Source organism: Copadichromis virginalis, linkage group LG13, assembly GCF_057382275.1.
Source record: "Copadichromis virginalis isolate Kocher_CV1m ecotype Utaka linkage group LG13, C_Virginalis_male_GT1.1, whole genome shotgun sequence".
Classification (NCBI taxonomy): Eukaryota; Metazoa; Chordata; class Actinopteri; order Cichliformes; family Cichlidae; genus Copadichromis; species Copadichromis virginalis.
In genome coordinates, this window is record NC_140630.1 from 28,356,624 (window position 1) to 28,375,819 (window position 19,196).

Below are 19,196 nucleotides of genomic sequence, written 5' to 3' on the forward strand. Positions count from 1 at the left end.
TAATTGAGCATTGCATGGCACATCCAACATACTGTTTTACTTTAGTCCATGACTCGCTTACCTTCAGGGTCATACGTCACATGAAAACCAAAATAATTCCAAACGCCAGATCTGAATGAGGTTCAATTTGCTTGTTGCAAGCAGAGCTTAACTTCTGTCTCGCTAGCTTGCCCTGCGCTCTTCCTTCTGACTATGCTGTCTGTGTTGAGCGCTCAGTGGATCTGCGCTGGACAGTGCAGCCTAGGCGGAGTAGTCGAACACAGATTCACTGAGCGCTCAACACAGACAGCATCGTCAGAAGGAAAATTGATAAAATAAATTACAAATGCTGTATTGTTCGATACATATGCGTACCGAACCGAAAGCACTGTATCGAACGGTTCAATATCGATACGAATATCGTTGCACCCCTACCAATTACCTCCAAAGAATAATATTCTTTTAGCCCCGCGTGCTGTTGTAAACTGCTTTAAGGCTTTCAAGTTTTAGAGAAGAGGTCATTGCTTCTTTAGTGGGCTTTCCCTTTGTGCTGATACAGAACTAGTTTTTACTGTAACTACACTTCTGTAGGTTTCTTGATGAGGTCCTTATTGCTGTTTAATATTTGACTTGCCCCAAAATTGGTGACAGTACTTGTGACTTAGCGATGACTTGTGGAGGCATTTGGTAGATTCCTTTTTGTCAGATTACAAGTTTAAAAGTAGGCTTTTAAATACACATGTGTACATCTCCACTTGACTCAAATGGTCTAAACTAGCTAAAGCATTAGAAATGTAAGGCAAGGGAAATTTGCGTGAAAATTCCTGATCCATGAGCGTGATGTTAGTGAAAAGTTCTCTGAGATAATCTTTGCTATAATGATCGTAGTGCATGCATGAATGTACCCCGTCTTCTTCTTAATGGGTGGACTAATCTGAACAAAACTTCCCCCTGTGTTATGTTCTGTTTGCTTTTCTTTCACGTCATGTTTAACGCACATTGTCTGTAATTTGTATCCATTACAGGATTTTTTCAACTCATCACTAAATATGGAATGAATAAAAAATGCCACAGGTGCAGAAGTATAAGACTCCTTTATTAATTTTCATAAAGAAGTCTTGCACATTCCTGCCCAGGTAGCATAGAGGTGGTTAAATGACCTTTTCTGAAATCTGCAACCCGTTTCTAAAATTGAACCACAGTGAAAGTTTGCTGCTTTCAAAATGAACCTACAAGCTAAACGAGCTAAAAAGAACACAGGTCTTCAGTGTTTTTTCGAACAGTAACCCTTTCACAACACACATAGTTTATTCACTGTTGACACAAAACATATTGATTAATGCAGGTTTAGGTTCCAAAGACACGTATCTAAAGTTTCTGGACCTGACAGCAAAGCAGTAACAGTCATTGAAGCGATTAAATCTGTGACAAACTTCTCCAGGACAGGACAGAAGCTAATTTGACAGTTCTCTTTAAAATAGTCTGTTGTTGGTGTCACAGTTAACTTGACACAGATGCACTGGTGCTTAAAAATGCTGGATTTTACTCCCGGCCAGACATGACTGAAACACACGTTGTAAACAAACACCATACCTGGTGAATCACTGCTTAGCATACGACGGTGTTTTTGACAGATACCCAGTAATAATGAATGAACATGCACCACAAAGTAGAAGACATATTGTAACACTGATTGCTACATCTACTTGTAGCTACTGCTGAAGTGCTGAAGTGATGGTATTTAGCTTCAATATTGCTGCTGAACTGTGCTTGTGATGGAATACTCATTGCTTTTATACATGGCTAACTAGCAAACCCACTTGTTTGCTAGTGATAATTATTGATACATTTCTTCACAGTTCCTATAGAGAGCTTACATCAAAGCATTGGACTGTAGTGTGTGCATGTATGTGGTGATCCACTGCTGGCACCTCATTAATATGCTGTCCTCCTATATCTGCAACAGAGGGAACGGGAGACTGGCATCTCTAAGCCCTCTTGACCATCTTCAAAAAAGATAAAAGCTTTGACCCAAACTAGTTTACGCGGGACACAAAAAAAAAAAATTAAAATTCAGCAGACTGCTCCGTCCTTTTGACGGACAGAGATGAATGAAAATTGCTGCCAAAGCAAATACTGAAACAGCATAGAAAAACACGCTTTCTCTGCAGACACCATCATGGGGCTTCAAAGGAGAAGGCGAGGACAAGATGAAAGGCTGGGTGCATTGTGATATTTGAAACACACTGGCTAGCCCTCAACTAACGGATGTCAAGGTCTGTGGGTTTTGCAGTCCCTTTTTTTTCATTGGGATATGAATGAATCGCGTTGAATCAAGTGCCCTCCATTGTGCCGTGATGGTCAAGAGAACATCCAAGACATTCTTGAATAACGGGACAGAGGAGCACTGGTGAGCAAATATTTATAGGATATCTACAGGGTAAAGCTCTGAGCAGTTCAGTCTCTACAGTTCTTTCCCCCAAGTCTTTTTTTTCCAATAATAAACTGAACATCTACCAGAATACTCTGGACCATAAAGTTTCTTACTTTTTGCTAACCCTTAATTGTCCTTGAAACACAGGGTGAGGGTGGGGCGTCTACAGAAGGGTGTCTATTCACGCTCAGGGAAAGAGAACACCTATCGGGGTAAAGCCTAGTGTTACATTGGGCAGACTTTGTTCTCTGGAATGGGAAGCTGAGCAAATGAACCGCAGTCGGTTGGAGAATCAGATCTGAAGTCCGATCTGGGTGACGTGGTGCTGCCCACGGGGATGTGGGCAGCAATGGCTGACATCTCTCCCGTGTGACTCTCGGCAGTGATTCCAGGTCGATCAGAGGTCTGATTCAGGTTGCTATCAGGGATCGTCCCCATGCCGGTGAAGTGCTGGATAAGACACTTCCTGAACTGAACACAGAGCAAGATAACAGATTAGAACCTCTTATGCCATGTTCACATTGAAATATCATGTAATGATGAAATGCCCTGTTTAAATAACTTATTAGCTACTGTTAGCCAAACGCTAATGTTTACTTTCAGCCACACTTACTGTAACCACCTCTGTTATTTGACTTATCTGATTCTGAATTTGCTGCTGAACGAACAAATGTCACGGTTAATTGCTGGTGTGTTTGATAAAATAACATTTTATTAAAGTGTTTGTTACACAGTGTGTTCAGAGTATCTCTCACACGACTGGATCTGGTACAAGACAGACATGCATTTGGAAGTAATGCTACCCACGAGCAATAACAGGACCACACTGACAGACACAATGAACAGCAGTAACTAATGCAGTATTTACATATACAGATCCAGGGCAATAGTCCAGAGCAAAATGCAGATTACTCAACTTGCTGGGGAGAGCTGTTTTTTTAACATTCCTTTATCAGCTATACATGTTTATGACCAACTAGACTGGTGATGGAAATTAGTTGAGGCTATATGCACACATGTACAATATTGCACACTGCCTTTGCAGACTCTTTTTTTTCTCCTGTTCCTTACAAATGATCTAAACAGTAATCAAAATCACAAGTCAATGCATCTCTGCAACTAAGATCATTTATATTTATTTCCTTTGGTAGGACTAAAGCATTCAATAAACTGATCTGCGAAGCCAGTAATGTTGTAGGGATGGAGCTGGACTCCCCTAAGGTGATGTCGGAGAGGCGGATGTTGTCCAACATACGGACAATGCTGGACAATACCTCCCACTCACTCCATGACGTGCTGGCCAATCACAGGAGCACGCTCAGTGAGATTACTCAAATGCACCACTGAATGACACAGGAAGTCATTTCTGCCTGTACAACTCATCCATCTAATGCACACTGTGCAATAGTTACACCTTTTTGCACATGCGCTACACTGAAAATAAGAAATAACAAATATGTACAGGTTAGAGTAAAATGTCAATCACATATATTTCATCTCTGTTAAATTCTGGATATTTATAATTAAGGTAATTATATGTATTGAAGGTATTTCTTATCATTTGTAAACTTTGTAATAAATTGTTTAATTTAGTTCAGTCTGTTACTATTCTTATTGACAGTTGGTCTAAAGAGATCTGCTCTACCACCTGTGGCTACTAATCGGAAGGTTGGTGGTTCGATCCTTGGCTTCCCCAGTCTGCATGCCAAATATCCTTGGGCAAGATACTAACCCCAAGTTGCTCTCCGATGCATTCATCGGAGTATGAATGTGTGTGAATGTAGTTTAGTTTGCACTTGAGTTTAGAAGTGCTTGTATGAGTGGGTGTGAATGGGTGAATGAGGCATGTTGTATAGAGCGCTTGGAGTACTCCGGGAGAGTAGAAAAGCGCTATTTAAGAATCAGTCCATTTACCATAATTTTCTTAGGTATTAAAAAAGTATCTGATTTTTTTTTTTCTTTGCCTGTCCCGTTTGGTTCTTTTGCCATCAAAATTATTGTCTAAAGGCAAAGAAAGATGCCCAACGGATTTACTTTACCAAATGGACCGTCCCAGCCTTGCCGTATTGGTCTATTTGATTCACCTTTGCTTTAATTGTTTATTTTATTTTCATTTGCTGAACACGGGACAGACTTGACTGGGGAAAAGAAAAGGGAGAAAGAAAGAGGGAAAGAAAAAGAGCGGGGAAGAGGGACAGTGATAAAGGGCAAAAACCAAAAACCAACAAAACAAACAAACAAAAAATACATATGTCAATCACCTGGATCACCTGTTGAGAAAGAAAAAAGAGAAAACAAGCAAAGAAAAACAGAGCTGAAAAGTATCTGATTCTGATGCTAAGAGCAAACTGCTTGTTCCTATGACCAAAGCAGGGAACCAGAGTGACTATAACTGTATATCATGAAGTTTGACTGTACAGAGGTGACCATGAAGAAGATCAGCTCTACAAGGTGTCCACAATATTAAAGTGGTTTACTTATGTGAACCCCTCTAAAGAGATTGCATTTGTGTCTGAGGGCTCCATTTCTCACGAACATAAACACAGGCTGGTATCTTGTCAGCGCTCGACGAGGCAGGTGAGGTAAAGCTTCCTCATTAGTGATGTGCTGACAGCTGTCAATGTGCCACCATTACTCAGATGCAGTTCTGCAGAAAGAAATGCCAGATGGAAAATCCATGAAGAGAGAAGAGATGGAGTTCTTCCTGTCTCACCTGGAGACATTTAACCAGTCATGATGTGTACAGTTATGTAACAGAGAAAAAAGGGGAAACTGTAGCTGTATGCACGGTCAACTAGATGTGAATTGAAAAATGTAAGGTTTTTGCACCTTATGCCCATAAGGTGCAGGACAAGTATCTCCTCAGGACTTCTTATAATTTGGGAGATGTCTCACAGAACATGGGGATCCTGTGGTAAAAAAAAAAATAGCCTTGTGCAAATCATGACAGTAATTTGGGGTTCTTCTTCTGCCTCTCATCCACCCAAGAATCAAATGTGCTCCAGTGGCATTTAAAAGCTTGACAGCAGTTTAGGTTTAAATTCAGAAGTTTCATGTTGCTTCACTGTATTGAAAACCCATTTACAGCTAGGTTACTACTGCTTGTTCTGTTACGCTGATTCAGCTGATTCTGACGGTGGCTGGGAGGCGTGCACCTGCTCAGAAAGATACAACAGCAGTGGAACTGACACCAGTGTTACCTTTAAGAATACAGCCATTTTTTAGCAGTCATTGATTTCAATCATTGATTTCACATTCCATCAACACTAAAAATCCCTGATCCCTTTTTCCGCTTCCCACTCTGTGTAGTCTTGAGGAGAAAAAATCATTCCCAACCCTCGGTGACCTATCTAATTTAATGGTGCAAGCCTCCTAACTGCCCCCCTCAAAGCAGCAGTGCTGTTCAGAGTGTGAGAGCAACACCTCTGCTATCCTCCGATGTCATGAAAAAGCACAAGGCTGCCGTTATGGCAGTGCTGCATTCAATAGCGATTCCTCCTGTGACCTAAAATATGTTGTAGCTTTTTATATATATAATGGTTGTATAAAGCTTTCCTCCAATAAAACAGTAACTTTAAAGCACTCCCACATAGAGAAACAGGTCATAAAAGATCTCTTTAATGGCAAAACGATTGGCCTGAAACACATTAGTTCTTTATAGCAGATACTTCCACCTTCTTTAAAGTTTAAGAACACCCTAAGGTTTGGAAAGCTGAAACTCTGACTACACCAATTTGTTCTGGTGACAAACTGAGGTCATGGGCAAGCAGGACATATTTATATTTATAAGAACTTTTTAACTGAAAATACTGTGAATTAATTCAATCTTTAACTAAACTGAGCTGTGCAACTTCAACAAAACCTTCTTTTTTCTTATTGCTGGCTGTTGGACTCATTTTTGTTTTCTTATATTTTTATGGTCTAAGAATCCTTTCTGGTCTTGCAGCTCTTCTGGTTCGCCAAGTTGTACCTGTGGACTTATTATTACACAAGAAAAGTAAATATGCTGTATCACATGCTTCTGGTCATCTGTTACCTTAGAGACCACCTTTCCAATTATGCACTTTATCTTTCAAAATGCAAGCTATCAGTTCTCCGGTATGCCTGGCTAAGGTACTCCCTTGTACTTTAGCTGGTACTTGTGCTTTCTTGATTTGATTTTTACTAAACTGAGTCAATGGCAGAGGGAGTTGGATGAAAGAATTTCATTTCCTGAATAGAGATCAAGATCCTGTGGACAAAATGTACATTGTAGTACTCTCCAGAACCGTCAAGATTAGGACGGGGGTTTTTTTTGGGGGGGGGTTATTTTGCTTTTTTAGATCCTCAATAATTAAACTAACATTGAGAGAGTAAAGCCTGTTTAAAGCATGAATTGAAATAAATTCCAATTATACTATTGTCATGGCACTGGGTCTAGTGCCCCAGTGTTTTTTGTTTAACTTGTACTCTTTGAATTACTGTTTTCTGTTTGTATTGCACTTATAGTTCCTGGTTTCTGTTTTTTCTGTTCTATTTCTGTGCCTCCCTTGTCTCTGTGCTTCATGTTTCCTCTGTTCCCGAGTCCATTTCCACATCTCAGTGTCTAGTCTGCGTCTTTATGAACGTCATGCTTCCTGTTTTATTTTGATAGTCCGTGTCCTGTGTGCAGTGTAACTAGTTTTGCTTCCCCTTCTCTTGTTAGGCCTCATTTGTCCCAGCTGGATGTCCCCCATCCTCGTGTTGTCCTGCTTGTATATTTAAGCCCTGTGTTTGTCTCTGTCTGTTGCTGGGTCCTGTTCCTGGTTTGTTTTCTTGTTTTCTAGTCTGAGTTTCTAGTTTCCAGTTTAGTTTGTTGTATTTGTTGTTTTCTCAGCAAGTAAAGCTTCGGCTTTGAGTTTACCTTTCCGTTTGAGAGTCCTCCTCCTGCCTTCCACACAACACAGTCATGACAGCTATGGTGCTCTATGAATGTAGAAAGTTTTTTTTCACCTTTTAGCTTTTTGAGGTTTAATGTAACTGGAGGTGGTCTTCCTCTAGAACTACAGGGATATATTGCAGTAGTCATGCATCAAGTCACCTCCAGCCTCTACTTTACCTCATCTTGTTATGTAACCAACAGAGACACAGAGAGGGAAAAATATCAAGCAGTAGAGGTCACTTGATTGTTATGAGCATTAGCAGTTGGGTGTTTAGACCTGCCGGCTAGGTGTTATTTACATTCAGTGGGTCTGGCTGACCTACTTAAACAGCAAAGTGGGGCAATCTGATGGAGATGGACGACATGCAACAGACTACAGGCAATAGTCTGATCTAGGCCCTTTGACAAGCACATGTATGAAAAATGTTATGTAGTCAATTCTAATGGTCATATTTCACTGCAGCAATGTAAATAATCCTAACAGAAAATAATAAAAATGGTCAATTACACAATATGCAAATGAGGGACCTGTGAAAGGAGACATGACACTGCATTGCACTTTGTACACTGGGAAAGTTACAGGAAAGAGATATACATTCTGTTAATTATTATAAATAATTATTTAAATCTCTTCTTCCCTTCTTTATATTCTGAAATGAAAGAAATATAAAATGCCCTGTAGTTCCATGGACAATGAGAAATTAATTAAGACATTTAAATAGTGCTTTAAATATGGTGGTATTTGGAAGCAAGCATCAACTACCAATATTTATTAAATGCTTTGCATAAAGAACGAGTGTCTTATATAGAAAATGGTTTATGCCATCAAGGGAATAAAACACATCCAAGGTGATGGGTGTTTAAAGTCTATACATTATGTGTCAAAAAAATCTCCCTTTATTAGTTCTTTCAAAAGCTGCAGTGAAAATCCAGGTATTAGTCCCTTACACTGAGAACAGAGCAAGAGAGCACAGAGTAAAATAAAAAATTAAGTAAATGACATGAAGAAATGTCAGCAGCAGCCGTTTTACAGTGGTAAGCCTCACACCTTTTTTTTAAGCAGACAGTTGTGCACTGTGGATTTTATACTTCAGTCATTCACCGTGCACTGAGAAACAGGCCGACACTACAAAACAACAGAATAAACCCACCTCTATAGTTCAACAGCTTTCATGTGACACAAGCAGTAATGTGTCTCCAGGAAGGAATGGCCAGACTAAAGTAAAGCAACACTTAGTGTGACTAAAGTGAAACTATGATGCAGTGGCTCTAAAAATGTCTACTTACCTGTTTGTTCATGAAAACATAGATGATTGGATTGTAAACGGCAGCTGTCTTGGAGAAGAAGGCTGGGATAGAAGCCAGTCTTGGATCCAGTTCAATAGTTGGATGTGCTGTGACCAATATGGAGAAGACTGCGTATGGTGTCCAACCCACCATGAATGCCACGATCATCACCACCACCATGCGGGTCACTTGGCGCTCTGGTTTCCTGGCAGTGGCCAGACGACCATGTGATACCTGACAGCAACATAAAAATGTATGCAGTCATGCATTTGCTGGGACGTCCGCTCCTGGAAAGATTGCAGCACTGGTGCTCCAGACCAGCAAACTGCCAGAACTTTAACTTTTATAGAGGCAGTCACACAATAACTGCTAATCAAATTAATAATTGACCACAGGCATCTGACTGCTACTTCCCCTCTGAATTCCTACAGAAGCTGTAAGATTGTGCTTAGTTTCTCAGAGTTGTGTGAAAACTTTCTTTTTTACATAACTGTACATGTCCATCAGCTGATCAGTAATATCCAGTCATTTCCGTGTAGGTGGACAACAGCCATTATAACCTGACGCTTATTTGAGAGATGAGTAATAGTACTGTCAGCTGCAATGAGCAGTCATCCAGTACCTGATATTCCCTGTAATAAAAGCTCCAAATTAAGAAACATCTTAACTAGTAATTTACTGAGTCACAATGATGACATCAGTACAGCGCTGAAGTCTGGTTTCTGTCATCCTTCCTTCTGAGCTCTCCTTCTTAACTTTTCTGTAATTTTGTAAAACTGTAAAAATGATAGAGTGTGTGTGTGTGTGTGTGTGTGTGTGTGTGTGTGTGTGTGTGTGTGTGTGTGTGTGTGTGTGTGTGTGTGTGTGTGTAAGAACTGACCTTCCTGAGCTTCCGTAGGAGCTTCCCATAGCAGAAGAAAATCACCCCGAGAGGCAAAATGAAACAGGTGACGAAGAAAGTAAGGATGTAGCTGTGATCTGTGATGTTGGTTGAATACCTGTTCAGAGATGAACAGAAAAAAAAGTTTGACTCCATTTTAAATTAATGTCACTGTGTCTACCTGTGACTCCCTGCGAGAATTAAATCTAAATAAGGCCATCTGCAGCAACCCCAACTGGTCGCAGCAGATGGCCGCCCTTCCCTGGTTCTGCCGGAGGTTTCTTCCTGTTAAAAGGGCGTTTTTCCTTCCCACTGTTGCCAAAGTGCTTGCTCATAGAGGGTCATATGATTGTTGGGTTTCTCTATATATGTAATATTGTAGGGTCTACCTTACGATATAAAGCATCTTGAGATGACTGTTGTTGTGATTTGATGCTGTATAAATAAAATTGAGTTGAATTCCGATCTAAATTCAGAACAAAATGTCATTTTGAGGTTTTTCAAAGAAAACAAAATTTAAAAAAAATACTTCTGCACCTCATTTGAGCTTCAGTTCAAAAGGGTAATTTCACAGCTGACACAAATTTCTGTGGCTCAAAACACCAGAGGGTGGGGTTTGAAGTGTGGTTCAGTTGGAGATTTGCAATGCAACATTTCACACCTCATTCATTTATGGAATCCATGGTGCTAAATATCAAACACTGAAGTTGTGTTTAGAGGACAGAAGAGTTGTAGGAAATTGGTAGATTTGTACAGAAATCCTCGGACCTGTGACAGCAACTCACTGGAATCCTGAAACTGTAGCAATATGCATGTATTCAACCCTCTGAGGGGCAGGACATTTTCCTCATTAGTGCCATCTACTGTTCAGTGGGCCAAATTAGCTTACAATTCAATTACCTAGTCACTTCTGCATATAAACAGACAGCATTGAAATCACCTCCAAGAGTCATTTTTAATCAGGTGAATTCCTGCACTGTTGCTGACAACTCAAAAATGTCAGCAACTCAGGATCTTGCTTTCCACCACCAGCTGGTGTGCTTTTTCTCCAACAGCATGCCTGCCAGAGAAAATCTCTTCATTCACATTGTCGGAAACAGTAGTGCTGCTTCACACTGGGAAAGAATGATATTTCAATCCAATCTGTTACAGAAACATTACATTATTGCTCAGACCATAAAATATAAGTTTAAAACACCCAAGTTTTTGCATGAAGCTAGACAGAAGTAACTGGACTATATACTATAATGAAACATTCTCGTTTTGGGGTTTTTTGTTAAAAAATGTGTGCTATGAAAATGGAAGAAGGAAAAATAAACTTTTCATGTTTCATGTTTTGTGTGACAGGTTTTTAAAAAACAATAAAATAACAAATATTTTATTAGAAAGAAGCCCTAATTCCTATAAAATACACTGTGATCACCGACACACAAACCTCTGATTATTCAAATTAAACTGAGAATATATGTGGCTGAGAGCATGAACATAATTAAAAGGTTGACCTGTGACCATCAGAACTTTCTTAGTTTTGGACCCGCCTGTGTCCCACTCTGTCTGGATAACGGCTGCAGATGCAAAAAATACTCTTCAGCCTATAGTTCATGCACCTATGGTATGAAATTCAACATCTTACATCACCTTATTCTCAAGTTATTCTCATTCAATCAATTTGAAACTCCTACACTGCTTCGTTCTTGAGCTCTCACATTCACAAACTTAAGTTGCAGCAGTGGGAAACCAAAAATGCTTGTGAGTTAGCGACAGCTCCAGAATCCTGGAAGAAGAACTTCAGCATTCTCTAAAAAAAATCATCTTTCCATAAATTTAGCCAACACTGGTATCGTCCATGCTGAAGACTGAGTCTCTGATAATAAAAGGGGAACATATGGAGTATTTGAAACTAATATATGAGATTTGTGTAATTTAGATTTGTGAAAGAAAGATGCAGTCTGGGAAACCATCAGCTATCATCTGCTGACTTGGGCTTCTGCTGTAGCCATATTGTGCATAAATATATTAAAAACAAGGAAAACAAGCTCATGAAAATTCAACCTCCAACCACATCCTACTTAAACTACCTAAACTTAAATGTATCCTCCTTAATGTTATGTTGTACTGCAAGGTGATAGAGTTTTGAATGATTTGACATGTAGATGACATTGCACAATGCTGTACTCACATATTTACAATATGCTAGTGTCTCTAGTTGACAAGGAAACAGAGCAATAGGCAAACCTCCAAAACAGTATACATGATAGTTTGTAATGAGCGTATGGTAGAGGATGAATAATATGTGCCATACATGCAGATCTTCTGATCAAGCCCAGGGATTTGAGCTGACAACCTCCCACCTCTGCATGTATCTTTGTACTAAATATCCTACAGAACACCTGAGCAGTAGAGGGGATTTCAAAGAAAGTCAGTAGGATAAAGTTAGTAGACTCCGTGCAGGGTGCAGCTACCTGCCGACAGTTCTGTGGCAACATGCGAGTCCTTCAAAAGCCAACGCTTCCAGCACTGAATATTTGCATATATACATATATGCATATAAAAAGATGCACATAAATGAGGCTTTTAAAATTTATCAGGCTGTGCATGTTGCAACTGAAGCTCACACACCTGCTCCTGCTGTTAACCAAATATTTTCTGACACAGCTCACACCGTGTGCAGCCAGAAATGTAGGGGATTATATATGTGGTTGGTATCTCCATAAGGTGATGTCTTAATTGCATTGTGTGGACAATTTGTTCTCCTGGCGCTTCTTCTAAGCAGTGGTTCTTCAACGGGGCTTCGGGCAAACTCTCAGCCCATATCTGCACGCCTTTGATCAAAGCAGCTAAATAGCACTACCCAGATGACGCCCTGAGGGCCGAGGTTAGAGGAGACCTCTTTTTTTTTTATAACAAAAATTAGGACACAGCAAGCTAACATGGCTGAAAGAGCGACATAGAGCTGAGTGACAGGGTTGAGGGAAGAATGGCTGCTCCGTTTCTATGTAAAACACATTGTTTAAGGTTAACGTTGAACCAGTGAGGTTCATAAACACCTAAAATCCAGTAACATTAATTCATTTAAATTCTGCCATCAACATGTTGCACCTCATCAGGTGACTTAAGTACATGTAAAGACAATCTTAGGGACATACTCACATTCAATGACCCTTCATCATTGTCTTTGAGTATTATAGCCCTTGTAAACTTGCTTGGGTTAAATGACCAACTGCCTCAGTACCACACTGAACTTCATTCAGTTTGGAGAAACACGCTACACCTTATCTGCCCAACACCAAACAGTCACATATTCATTTACATCTCAAGATATTTCCCTCAGAACCAAAACAGAGCAAAAACTATATTGTTTGTTTCTTGGTTTATTTGTTTTTTTGCATTCATAAAGCTAAGGCATAATACTTGCTAACCAAGTAAACTTATTAGCACTAACAATTAGCTTAGCACTCTACCATCTCATTAAAAAAATGGTCAATTCTGGATTAAAAGAAAAACAAATATCATCATAGCAACCTAAACACTAATGTGGAGGTTTCATGCTCCAACCAGCGACATCACTGTTTTGGATTGCATGCTATGGTTTGAGAGTTTCTTATGACGCCACCAAGTGGTCAAAAAAAATGATTCACAAACCAACAGTTGTTTATATTTAACCAAATACAGCCATTGATTTTGAATTGGTGCATGATGTGAGTAAGGAAAAACGGTCTTAAGAATTAAAGTTCAACTCAAATCATAATTTTCTGTTAAGGTCAATCAAACCCTGCTTTCTTAAGTATACAACAGGGTTATTTGCCCCAAAGCAAAAACCTCTAGCATTGAAATACTTTTTGGGTATTGAGGAAATAAGTTTGGCTTTTTTTCTAAATGGGATTTGTGTGTGAGAAGTGCTCATTTCTCACCAGTCGGGCTCACAGGTGGTCCCAATCTTGCTTACAGTGTATCTGTTCCATCCCAGCACTGGAGGGAAGGTCCAGATGAAGGAGAAGGACCAAACGAACACAAGACCCAGGATCGCGTGCTTTGCTTGCAGTCGGATGTTACCCAGAGGTCGGCAGATCACAAAGAACCTTTCAAAGGACAGGACAGCCAGGGACCAGAGGGCCACGATCCCTTAGGGAAACAGCAGGAGGTCAATGTGGTTGAGCCAAGTGGGACATTTACCAGTGATACACAGCAACATCCCAGATTTGCACGAGGTCTGGGTAAAAGCAGCTGCCCTGGTGCTGATATAGTTTAATGATTTGAGATGGGTACATTAGGTTATCCCCTAATGAGCTTTGTTTTAAAAAGGCAGTATTTAATTGTGGTAATAAGTCTCTCTCATAGAAGAGCTAATTGCTTATCTCTCCACAGTGAGATTCTTCATGTGTATTTCTGCTAGTGTCACTGGGGAGAACTAAAGACAGGGGCATAAACGAAGGTGTTCAATTATCACACATTTAAACAAAAGCCTCTGGTATATAGGTTCCCAAATACATTCATACCATTACTCCCGACGGTGGTTTTATAGCTTTTAAAGTTCTGATAACTGAACATCAAAGGAGGGTTTTTCTAGAAGAATTCAGTTTTTACCCATTAAGATTTAATGTATTTATCTGTACAGCACAGGTGCAGTACAAAGACCTAAAAATAGACACAAACAGAAAACATTCTCCCCCTGAGTAGAATATTAATTGGAGCATCCACCCTGTTCGAGGGGAGAAGCTCACCTAATGTAATGACTTTCATATTTACCCACACCCTTTTACACGCACACACGAATAATAGCAATGACACTGCAGTTAATCACTTAAAAGTGCTGTTAAAGCAAAAACATTCGAGTGGCTTTTCACCATGAGCCTATGGAAGATGTGCGCTTCACTTCAGCGGGTTATTGATCATGTATCAGCGCAGCTTCTTCAGTTATCATCTAGACTTTGCAGCTTAGGATCAAAATCTGTTCAGCCTTCCAGCACATGGCCACACAAGTCATTTGTTTGTTATTCAGTAATAACTGTACGCGACAGGGTTGCAATGCAGCGCATTACAGCAATTTGTCCCCACAAATAGCCCACACAACACGTTATAATCATGGAGCAAATAGAGATCAATACATTGATTTCTGGAGTTATTTAACATCACTGTCTGTGTGTAAGCTCTGGGTACAGATGCCATCAACTAATGCACTGCATAATGCAGTTCTGGTAAAGAGCATATACAGTACTGCAATAAGCTGGCTCATTAAAGCACCACACGTGACAGTAATTTGATAATATTCTCATTAAGTTGCATGAAAATATAAATTCATTATAAATTAATATTTCCTGTTGACAGACTGTCAGTTTTACAGACTTAGACAAAATCATCCTTTTACTTCATGTGCCATTCCTCTCTGAAACCATGTCACAAATCTAATAAGGCTTTGCATAAAATGATTAAGTATTCAGACTTTATGTACTGCAGGTGTCTCACCAGATGCCCATGATCCCACACAGCATGGGAACCTCTGCATGCCATTCCAACCCACCTACTTGGTTATTGGTGGTCACAGCGCTGGTAACCTACTTAAAGCAAGTCATGTACAAAAGTGTGTGAGAAGGCTTCTGTACCAGGATCGCTTTAAATACTGCTTTACACTCTGGACTCACACAGCAGCAGGAAGCAAATACTATCCAGGTTCAGTTTAAACATAATGCACAGTTTATAAAACAGCCCTCAAAAGAATCAAACTTCAAGTTAACAGTGAGACTGACATTGATTTTGGAGTTATAGTTTTACTTTGGCCAGAAATGTCTATCATCCCGATCCTTGTGCTTTTGGTGTCTTGGTTACAACTGAGGTTTAAAGGGTGTGTGTCAGATAGAATGGATTTTTAAATATTAGTCTTGAGCTGTTTAAATAAATAAACATTTAAAATCAGTCTACACATTGATGGATGCCAGAATGCATTTATTATTTCAACATTTCTCCTGTCACTGTAAGAAAGTAGTGCTTTCATCGTTTGAATCTTGTCCAAGGAAAGCAAGCAAAGTTCCTGAGGCTGGAATGTTCTGTCAGTTAGAGGGATTTATTCTTTATTTGACATGGCTTCTAGATGCCCTAATTTATTAACAAGCGTTTAGTGACAAAGTCGAATAACACCACGTGGAGTTGTTTTACTCGCACGCACAGCAGCTCTTTTTTGCAGTAAAAGGAGCCACTCTGACAGCTACAGCTATGGAACGTGGAGCTTCATTCATCTCTGCCATTACAGTAACAGGATGGGGGAAAGTGTTAACCTACCGAAAAAAGTAACTGCAAAGCCCTCCAGGACGCAAGCCCACTTCCCGAGGAAGAAATAACCCCTGGCGTTAGTCAGGAAACTTATTACTCCACCGGTGAGGGAGACTAGAAAGTCGGCGATGGCCAGATTAACTATAATGTAATTCAGGGGCTGCCTCAGTTGTTTGAACTTGAAAGTGACAAACATGACCAGGAAATTTTCGGTTAAAGACAGCGAGCTGACCACAAACATGAGAACGGCCAGGATGGTGAAGTTCCAGGGCGCGATGTTCTTGATGGGTCCGTTAAAGGGATCATCGGGGGTGGAGAGTTCAGGTGCCACGGTGTAGGACACGCCGTTCACTGACACGCTGAAGGTTTCCATTGTCCGTGTCCGGAGAGTCCGCTGGCTGCTCGCTAACCCTAACCTCAGTCTCCTCTTCTCATACTCACAACTTAACGTGGAGTCTGTGCCAGACAGGCGCGCTCTGCAGTCACTTGGAAACGCGCCGCTTGAGCTGAGCACGCTGTGCGCTCCGGGACTCCTCTTTCCAAAAGTTCAGATGTTGAAATCCGCGCTGGCCGCCGCGCATGGCGAAGCGCAGGACGGAGAAATCCACTAAACGCGCTTGGGCGTGATTGTGCGCCGCTGCTGGAAAGTGTCAGTCTGCATGTGAGAGCGGAGCAGAGCGCGAGCTGTGCGCTGCGGTCAGGGGAGATGTCTTGAAAAAGCGCGAGTGGACGAATGATCGGGGGCATCTTGGCGGCTCTTATATAGGCGGCTCCGGCATCGCTGCTGTCCTCCAGGACGCCCTCTCCGTGCGCGCTTCTGTTCAAGCTCCGGACACTGATCACAGTCCAGTCTCCAGGCTTGGCGCGTACTCCGGATGAACCCGGGAGCGCATAGCTGCCATCCAACACTTTTACACACGAGCCAGTAATTACTACCATGCATGATTAATAGGCTACATCTAATGTGTGGCTATTTTAGGTGCATTTCGAAAGGACACGTAGAGATCTGGTGATTTTCGCCTTTTCAGTGCACAATTTATTAGTGATGCATAATTAGGCACCGCAGCGGAGTGATTGGTCGCAATGGACCTGATGTATTCGTCTAAATTTACTATAAACGTTCACCTTTAAACTCTCTAAAATTCACATGCATATTGAAGTCCTTGAGCGATACGTGTTAAATTAACCTGGATAATTAGTCTTTACTCACATCTACAGGAATCCATCATTTATGGCACACAAATTTAAAAATTCGTGTGTGCTGCACATTGATCACAACAAAGCTCTCTGTTATAAGTAAATATGCAATTAAAAGTTCAAGTCACACAACATGATGGTGTCAAACTGGAACACACCTGGATAATTACCAACCCAGTCATCCATTAATCTTATAAAGGCGAACATTTTACAAGACAGCCTGTTATGCTCCAAACCACCCTTTATAATCTGAGGGAAAATGCTTGTGCAGAGAACAGTCTGAAAGCAAGGAAGGTTGTACTTATGCTGATAAACCACTGCATTTTAAAGAAATCAGAAGGCTGATTGACTGTATGCCAGTCAGCAATAACATTAAGACCACTGCGTGAAGGTGATCAGGTCTTTACCTCTGAATGTAAAGTGCCACCACCTTAATATTTTTATATATCCAGCCACAGGAACAAGCACTGACATACACATTTGAAATCTCAAACTAAGTGAACATTCATTGGATGGACCGTTCAACAGTTAGTGCCACTGGAGAGAACCGGTGTCCCTGCTCCAGCAGGTCAGAGTTGTTTTCATACATTTATGAAATGTATGAAAATTGCACATCAGGCTTTGCAGTTTGAATCTCTCATCAGACGAGAGGCTAAAGTACAAACTTGTCTCAGAGGATTTTTAAAGCTCTTTTAAAAAATTAGAGGCTTAGTGAAGGTTGTGTATTCTAAATGATTAGTTAGAAACAGCTTCACTGTTACTTAGTGGAAAGTGTCTCTTCAAGAGCATTTTTACATCATATTGGCTGTTTAGGGGTAAGAGGAGAATTTCTTACTGAGAAGACTGCCTGTGTAACTTAACTGCAGCTATCCAAAACATTTTCTTTCAAGCAAGAAAGTCAAACATCCAGCGCTATTGAAAGCTGTGCATACAGAGAAACCGCCTCATATATAATTCCTACACAGTGTGAGACTTTATTAGTTGCTCAAAGGTTATAGAAAATAACACCACAAGAAAGGTGCATGCAGCGCTAAATAAAACTGCTCCTGACTTTAAGTTTGTGTAATTCAGTGATGATACAATTCAGTCCGAGGCACGGCATGAAGGTTCAAAAGGATCAAGAGTTTCAAAAGGATTAGGAGTTAAAGATTAGCTCCAAATTCATTCCCAGTCAAACAAACATGTCATCTATATTTCAGGTTCCACTTTCATGTTAACTTAGAGCCAGAACCTGAAGGTCAAGCCTGCACAGAACTTTTTCCTCTGAGGTGAATCACCTTCCCGCTGTCTCCATCTCAGCCCAGTCTTTGATCTAGTTCCCTCTTGTGAAAGCCAGCTTGTCACACCTCAGTGACCATCACGTAAATGAGGATTTATTGCCTGCTCTAACTGTCCAGACCTCTGTATGACTGCTTTTGTTTGGCAGGTGTTTTAAAGCTCCACTGCCGAGCTCAACCTTGTGCTTTTGCTCAAGAGAGGCAAAAGATCAGATTCACTTAGTTCATCTTTTGCTAAAATGCTTTCCACAGTTTCTTCAAATACAACATCATTTAGCTCCAGCAGTGATTTTCTATTGCACCTGACATATACTTCTGCATGAACACCTACGAACCTATCAGTGTAATTCAGTGGTGTAAATGTCAATGATATTAATCAGTATGACAGCAGGATGACATGTAACATTCCTCTGGCTCATGCTTATTTTTTTCCAGCACTGATGTTTCTCCTTTTTAGGCAACTGACAGCACAAATTCATGTCTTGGCTCTGTTACATGTGTACCAGTCTTCTGTGGCACCGGATAGGAGTCCAAGCCCAAGGGTGGTGGGGGGAATCACCAGGACAGAACTGGAAAAGTTAGATGGTCACTCTATAATGGCATAATGGCACTCTATGATGGTGTGGAAATGGCTGAAAATGGGAGAAGCTCATTCACAGATTTCTTTCTTGCTTAGTTAGTGATCCAATGAGCTGTTTATGTTTTAAGTTTTTTGAGAAATGAAAACACATAGCTGGGAAAATTAGGTTTCTTTATTTACATGTTTTTTTGTACTTTATTTCCTTTAAAAAAAATACCCAACTTACAGAATAGGACAAGGCACGCAATCAGGCTATTTAGAGAAAGATACCTAAGTAAACAAGAAAAATTATGCAAAGTTTAGATGAGGGATACATGTGAGGGTCAGGGTGCTCTTTTATGTTCAGTGCAACAGACAGGGAGAAGGGTAGGACCAATAAATAGGTCATTTCATTTCAA

At 40.5% G+C, this 19,196-nt stretch overlaps 1 protein-coding gene across 1 annotated transcript; it reads right to left on the bottom strand.

The window, feature by feature from the left end:
* Window positions 1-1,102: 1,102 nt before the first annotated feature.
* valopa (vertebrate ancient long opsin a) lies at window positions 1,103-16,435 on the bottom strand. Its single transcript, XM_085478371.1, has 5 exons — window positions 15,754-16,435; window positions 13,392-13,602; window positions 9,481-9,598; window positions 8,601-8,834; window positions 1,103-2,884 (listed from the first exon to the last, which is right to left on the bottom strand). Exons 1-5 carry the CDS (start codon window positions 16,115-16,117, stop codon window positions 2,639-2,641), a joined length of 1,173 nt encoding a protein of 390 aa, XP_085334497.1. The 5' UTR covers window positions 16,118-16,435; the 3' UTR covers window positions 1,103-2,638.
* Window positions 16,436-19,196: the final 2,761 nt, after the last annotated feature.

Bases quoted from the DNA above. Each gene is read 5' to 3' on its own strand.
- valopa (XM_085478371.1), bottom strand. From the start codon at position 16,117: ATGGAAACCTTCAGCGTGTCAGTGAACGGCGTGTCCTACACCGTGGCA. The intron at 13,603-15,753 runs GTAGGTTAACAC...TGTTTCCCTAAG, and splicing joins CTTTGCAGTTACTTTTTTCG to GGATCGTGGCCCTCTGGTCC. The intron at 2,885-8,600 runs GTAAGTAGACAT...CTCTGTGTTCAG, and splicing joins ATGTTTTCATGAACAAACAG to TTCAGGAAGTGTCTTATCCA.